At 39.6% G+C, this 7673-nt stretch overlaps 1 protein-coding gene across 1 annotated transcript; it reads left to right on the forward strand.

Annotated features, from left to right (window-relative positions):
* Positions 1–1586: 1586 nt before the first annotated feature.
* On the forward strand, positions 1587–3225 carry rasd1 (RAS, dexamethasone-induced 1). Its single transcript, XM_028476558.1, has 2 exons — positions 1587–2140; positions 2330–3225. The coding sequence occupies exons 1-2, from the start codon at positions 1870–1872 to the stop codon at positions 2857–2859; spliced, it is 801 nt and encodes a 266-aa protein (XP_028332359.1). The 5' UTR covers positions 1587–1869; the 3' UTR covers positions 2860–3225.
* The last annotated feature ends 4448 nt before the right edge of the window (positions 3226–7673 follow it).

Consider the following 7673-nt stretch of genomic DNA (forward strand, 5'->3'; position numbering starts at 1 on the left):
AGACAAAGATAATATAAAGCTATTACCGGTAATATGATGTCTGTTCTCTGTCTCCCCTGCTTTGTACAGTTACACTGTGGTCTAACATCATTATCAGCTGATTGTGTCTAAGGATGGTATAATGGCTTCATGTGAGTAGGTGTGTGCGTGCTTATTTTGTTTGTTGATGCTCAGACTCGCCTCACGTGTGTCTCACGCTGTTGCACGATACAGATGTGATGGCTCCACTCTAATGGAAGCACAGCATGCAGGAGAACACAGTGTGCACTGTAGGATGCAAGTTTGGAGAGCAATATCCTCTGATTTTTATTCATTTGTTTGCTAAGAATATGATATCTTTATTTATTTATTTATATATTTTTTTTATGTCTTCTGCGTCATAGTTTATGTAGAGCAGTTTTTGGATCGTGACCCCAATTTGATATCAAGAATTTCTGGTGACCCCAAAGACACTTATTTTCTAGAATTAGTTGCTAATAATGTTTGTTATACTGTATGTATATATACATATATATATATATTTTTTTTTTTTTTTTTTTTTTTTTTTTACTGCATTTTTGGTTGAACTAGATTTATATCTGACAAAGTGAAATTGGGTGTTGTTTTAATTAAAAAAATAAATAAATAATTTTATTTTTTCTGAAAGTTGCAAAACACCAATGTAAATCTTTTTGTGGCAATTATCCAGTATTATTGTGGCAAAAAATACAATAAAAATAATACATTTAATATATATTGCATAATTGTGACTGATTGATTTTTTTTTAATTTTTTAATTTATTTTTTTTGGGGGGGGGATGACCGTCCTTTGCTTTTGGAAGGTATAAAATATAAAATTAAATCATCTTAAAGATACGTGTGCACAAAAACCCATTGACATGGCTGATGGATTTTAACTGCTGTGTCAAACAAAAGGAGACTTTAAGGGACTTTAATCGCATGGAAAAGGAAACATCAAAGCGATCGGCAGACGCCTCTGACGAAGACTGGCAGTTAGTTGTCAGTAGAAACATGTCAGGAGATCAAAGTGGTTAAATATAGTACAGGAAATATATGTTAGAAAGCATGACTTACTGTTTAAGAATAAAAAAAGACACCAGCATTTAAAGGATAATATATTGTATAATGAAGAAAACCAATGTAAACTGGTAATGTACCCCTGGTGCCATGTTTGTTGCTCTATGTTCATGAATATATGTGGTAAAAAATGTAAAAATATAAAGTAAAATAAAAATAAAATGATGCATCACCACGGATAAAAAAAAAAACTGTAAAACAAGAAAAAAAAAATAAATAAATAAATAAAAGGGGGGGGGGGGCATTCTAAACTGAAAAAGCCAACAAGTGGAGGAAGAAATTTGTCTTCAGCGCCCTCTTGTGATTTCCTTTTGTAACAACAGAAAATACACTAAAATCTTAAAAACTATCTTAATAATTCATGGTGCATTTGTTTGTTTTATTTATTGTTGCACACTTTCAATGTTAGAATGGTTTAAAAATAAATCTATTTACTCTAGATGTATGAATACTTCAGCTTCACTAAAGCACATCTGGAGTTCGAGGTCACTCTTGGGTCCAGTTCGTCCTGTCCTGTGCCATCACGTTCCTGTCTATTTTCCTCTCAGATCGTCGTGTTTCCATCCTACGGTCCCGTCTTGTCTTCATTAAAAATGACTGTGTGACGTCTGCCAGGAACAGCTACTGTCCGCGCGGTGACGCGCTCAGTGTGGGCGGGGCCTCAGTGCGTGCGCTTTAAATAAGAGCAGCGCACAGTCTGGACCTCAGACAGCAACACAGCACAGCACCGAGAGCCTGAAACAGCAGATTTAAAGCACCCAGACGCACAGAGTGTTTCCGTGTCGAGGCGTCATGATTAAAAAAATGTCTCCTTCTGAGAGCGACTTCGACATCCCTCCTAAAAACTGCTACAGGATGGTCATTCTGGGCTCAACCAAAGTCGGAAAAACAGCCATCGTGTCCCGGTTCCTGAACGGACGGTTCGATGAGCAGTACACGCCCACCATTGAGGACTTTCACAGGAAGCTGTACAGCATAAAGGGAGACAATTACCAGCTGGACATACTGGACACATCTGGGAACCATCCGTTCCCTGCCATGAGGAGACTCTCAATACTCACAGGTACTTATCCACACTCCTGAGATGAATCTGTGCGCCTTTTACGCACGGATTCCTGTGCGTAAAAAGGCGCACGGCTGCAGTGTTGTTTCTTTTTTTATTTTATTATTGTGACTGCATATGCATATAAGCTACCCGAACTCTTGTTTCTTTCTTGAGGTTAACCAGACTCCATTCCTTCCTTTTCTCCAGGTGACGTTTTCATCCTGGTCTTCAGCCTAGACAACCGCGAGTCCTTCCAGGAGGTGCAAAGACTCAAGCGTCAAATCTACGAGACCAAGTCCTGCCTGAAAAACAAGATCAAGGAGAACATCGACGTCCCGCTGGTCATCTGTGGGAACAAATGTGACCGAGAGTTCCATCGTCAGGTGCAGCAGGAGGAGATCGAGCAGCTGGTGGCCGGAGACGAGAACTGCGCCTACTTCGAGATCTCCGCCAAGCGCAACGAGAACGTGGATAAGATGTTCCAGACTCTGTTCACTTTGGCCAAACTACCTCACGAAATGAGCCCCGACCTGCACCGGAAGGTGTCCGTGCAGTACTGCGACATGCTCCACAGAAAGTCCCTGAAAAACAAGAAGCCGAAGAACGTTGGAGAGGCGTACGGGATGGTGACGCCGTGCGCGCGGAGACCCAGCGTGCACAGCGATCTCATGTACATTAAGGAGAAAGCTATCGGAGGCGGACAGGGGAAAAACAAAGAGAGATGTGTGATCAGCTAAGACTGAGAGAGAGAGAGTCTGCCTCAGATCTTTGGACCTCCTGCGCTCCTTTGACTGGAGACACTGGTGCCGCTGGTGCCGCTGGTGCTGGTCCACCGGGCGCGCACTTTGTCGCAGCGGCCGATTCCAGTGGACAAAAACGCGCGCACAGACACGCACACACACTGGACGTTACGGCCATTACGCACACATGACGCAACCACTGCCTACAAGACATCAGAGAATGTTACGCTTGTGTAAAGTGGGCTTTTTGTGAATCTGTGAGACGCATCCGTGCGTAAAGCACAGACTGAGAACGTGCAAAGTGCAATGTATGAAGAGGGACCTCACGTTGTTTACACCACAAGTTATCGAGACTTTTTCTAACCGTTCAACAGATTTGAATGTTTGTTTATGTTTTATTGTTACAATCTATTTTTTTTATTGTGAATGTATATTTATTTGCAACTGTTGAGTTGTGTTGTTTTTCTTTTTTTTGCAAAGAAGTGTTTTTCAATGCCTTAAAATAAACAAAAATGTAAAACATTCTTTTGGTTCTTCTCTTATGTCAGTTTGTGTTCAATATGTTAGAATAAATCACTATCACACAGACACTGAAGTCATTCACAGCAGTTTTATACATGTTTTCAGTGTAAAAAAAACAACATATGGAACCTTCCTACTTTACTAACACCTCATGTTTATCCAGAGTCAAACTGAGAGCAACACTGCAGGTAAATATGATATTAAACAGGCAATGTTTCATTTAGATAAAATATTAAAGACAAGGGGATGACTGACTGTTCAGAGTGTTTGAAATTTCGCAGTTTTGGGTGATCTTGGAAACACAAGGGGAAGAAATGTGTCCAGGGATTACAAAAAGAACAAAATCCAAATGAGGAAAGAAAAACAGCAACAAAAAAAAAAACTTTATTTCAATGGCCAAATCATGAAAAAGCCATTTATTCACGTTTTCACTCACACTGCTCATGGCTGAGCACCAGTTTGGGTTTACAGTTAACAAATCTATACATTTCGTAGTTATTTTTTTCTAATTTAGATTCAGTTTCTTCAGTTGGATCATGTGCTGTAAATGACAACTTAAAAACAGTTAAACATCAAGAAATAAAAACAAAAACAAACAAACTAACTTGCAGCTTCAAATTCCTAAGTATCTTAGTTTACATAATATGAAAGAAGTATAAATTTATCAAATCCCACCCCTTATTATCTACCCTCTTATCATAATATGGGTCTCACGGTGCAATAATATATCCTTAAACCAGAGATTAATCACATTTTGAGCAATTCTGCTAATGGTTATCATTAGGGTTCAGCATAGAGCTCACGAGATTACACTTCTTTAATCCTAATCCCTCCATGGATTCAGGTAAACTGGTCTAAAAACATACATTTAGGATAAATTGGTGCTTTTAGACCGTGTGTGTGTGTGTGCGACTCTCTGTCATCCCGTCATGTGACCTTACGCATTGATCACATCAAGTTTGTCTGTGTGTGTTGACAAACATTAATAACGTCCAATAACTTGGCCCGAATTTCCCGCGCAGTCCTGCAGACTTGACGTAAAAATGACGCTGATGCGCGTTCTCAACGGCTTGGAGAGGCGTCCATTTGGCACGTTGGACGAAACTACTGTTTGGTTCCGCGGAGGCATACGTGGGTATCTTGCAGTACAATAACGGCGAGTAAATAAATAACCGTGTCACAGTTGGAGTCGGGACGCATTTTTTCATCCGACCCCAATCCAACAAGCATTCAGATATTTATGTCCAACCCTTACCCGACACATGAAACCTCATTTTTTCCTCATACATACACACATCCAGACAGTTTTTTTTTTTTTTTTTTTTTTTTTTTTTAGTAAGTCCGCTTTTATTAACAAACACCTGTTAATGTCAACATCAGATCAGCTCAACAAGAGAAAGTCAAACACAAACAGAAACCCAGTGGATCTATTTTTATATGTATATCTATCAAAGACAAGGGTCATCCATGCTCTTGTGCAGAAAAAGGATCGTGGCTTCAAACGCTGCACGCAAGGGATGCAATGTGACCAAACCCGACCACCAGTTCTAAATATCTGTCCGAACCCGACCCGACCCGTCGGTTGCCGTCATGCAGAGGTGAAAGTAACGTGTGCTATTGAGTCACTGACAAAACTTCTGGGTAACTTCAAAACAAGAGCCCTATTTACTAAAGTGTTTAAAAAAAAACCAAAACAAATGGAAGGCAAAAAGAGATGCTTTTATTTTGAAAAGGGGATGTTTGACTTTTAGATTGAAGCCGGTGTCACGGTCTGAGTTTACCTCCGTACTGAGATTATAACCTTAACCCTAACATAATCCAATAAACAAAATAAAACACGTGTCCGTTCACTTTGAAAACAAAAATCAACAAAAATGAATTATTATTTTTCTTAGCAAAAATTTATTTTCCGGTAGTGCGCAGGTGCGCGCATGAGCATATACAGTATATACAGCATATATGAGCATATACAGTATGCGCACATACAATCTCAGTACGATGCGCACGGATTTTACATTCCGCTCACAATGCATCATGGGACGGTTGAGTATGAATAGTGTTGCCATCGTGCATGTTTTTTTTAATTTTTTTTATCTTGTCTGCACATGCTGTCAAAGGTCAACACCACAGGAAGTGCAATCATTATGAGACAGCAATGCATATTTTGTTATTGCAATAAAATACATTGATTTATTTTATTGCTTAATTGTGACCATCACCAGCCCTCCCTAAGGAAGGGTAAGAAATATTTTATTACAGGGAGGATATAAAAAGGGAGAGCAGTGTTACACCTAAGTGGAGGGGGAGGGGGAAGGGGAGGGGAAAGGGAGCAGGGAGGAGAGACTCAAGACAGGAAATAGAAAAGGTGGGGAAGAATAGAAGAATAGCATATGTGCACAAAAAAAAAAAAACGCTACTCCAAGCCCAGGAACTGCCCTGGGCCCGCAGATGCAGCCAGGCCAGCAGAAAGAGCGGAGGCCAGGGAGCCCCAGGCAACCCCCCGCGGCCGAGCAACCCCCCAGATGACCCCATGCCATCGTGCATGTTTAAAAAATGTCCCCATATATAGTTTACATCAGGGTATTTCACATGTACTCAATCTTTCCATACTATCTAATGCAGGGGTGGAGAACTCCAGTCCTCGAGAGCCTGATTCCTGAGACTTTTAGATGTGTCCCTGCTCCAACACACCAGAATCAAATCATTATCATGCTTCTGCAGAGCTCGATGACAACACATTGGTTTCAACCAGGTGTGTTGGAGCAGGGAAACCTCTAGAAGTCTCAGGAAAGGGGCCAAATATATGTAGCAGTTTATCTTCAGTGGGCCACAGATTTTACGTAGGTGGGAAAATTAGTAATTTAATCATTATCGTGCTCTAGTTTGCACTTCGGCATTGATAATATTAAAAACAATAAGTGACAGATATCAGTCCCTGCAGGATCTTCACTTTCAATTTATTCTCAGATTTTCTGGACAATGTTTTGTGTAATTTTGAGGAGATTATGTGGAGTAATTTAAGGAAAATTGCAGGATTTTGAAAGAGTTGAGACTTCTTTTAAAACAATTTGAGATCAAAAATGATGGCCATCATGTGACATAAGAGTGGGGAAATACACAAATTCATTGAATTTGTGTATCGTTTTGCAGATATCTAGCTGAGATATGTACAACTGAATTAGTTGGTCATGTACACAATGATTCATGGTTTCACTCTAAAGCAGAGGTGGGCCCCTTTTATCACAGCGGGGACACATAATAGTGTTTGCTTGATCAGAGGGCCACATGATCAACATTTATGTCAGTATTTAGATTAATGAGCAATCTGAGCATTAATACAGGAAAGAACAAAGAGTTTTTATTGTAATTTTGTATGTTTTGCTTTCGTTTTGTGTATGTTTGTTGTTGTCTGGCTCGTTGTGGGGCATTTTGTACATTTCTGTTGTCATTTTGTTTATTTTTCCTGTAAAATATATGTTTTTTTTGGAGTCGTATTGTGTATTTGTGTTTTCATTTTGCGTTTTTCGGAGTCATTTTTGTGTATTTGTGTTGTCGGTTTGCTTGTTTGTTAGCACTGTGGTTTTTGCGGAGTCATTTTTTCATGTTTTCTTGTCTTTTGGTGTACTTTTGTTGTCATTTTCTGTAATTTTGTCTACTACTGTTGTCGCGTAGTTTGGTGTGTTTTTGGAGTATTTTCTCTTGTCTTTTACTGTATTTTCCTGTAATGCTGTAATTCTTTGTGTACGTATGTATTCTTGCTCTTGTTTTGTGTATTTCTCTGTCATTTTGTAGATTTAATTTTGAGGACATAAAATGACACCCACCATGTGCACTACAGACTCATTTTGACGTCAGACCTAGTATGAGTCGTACGTAAAAATGCAATTTCAAAAACAGCCTTGCTCTCTTTTTTTTTACATGCAACAAGAAGACAATAATGATCTTCCTGGTTGGATTTGCTCCTCATGATCTCAACAAAAACAACAGCAGCAAACGTCACGTGCACAGTTTGTTCCCATCCACACTCGCTTCAGCTCTACTCAAGGTTTCTGCAGCTCTAACATAAGCCTGAGACACGCTGTCCAGTTCTTTCTCAGTGTGTGTGAGATGCACCACGCCATAATCCTGTACCATCTTATTCTTTCTCACACATATAGAAACACTGTGCATTGTGTTTATAGTATAATATATAGTGTGTAACACTGCCCTCCAACTCAGTAACATTATGTCCCACATGTAGTCCTGCTTGCATTCATTATGGAAATCCCATCCTGTATAAATATGCATGA

Source organism: Gouania willdenowi, chromosome 19, assembly GCF_900634775.1.
Source record: "Gouania willdenowi chromosome 19, fGouWil2.1, whole genome shotgun sequence".
Classification (NCBI taxonomy): Eukaryota; Metazoa; Chordata; class Actinopteri; order Blenniiformes; family Gobiesocidae; genus Gouania; species Gouania willdenowi.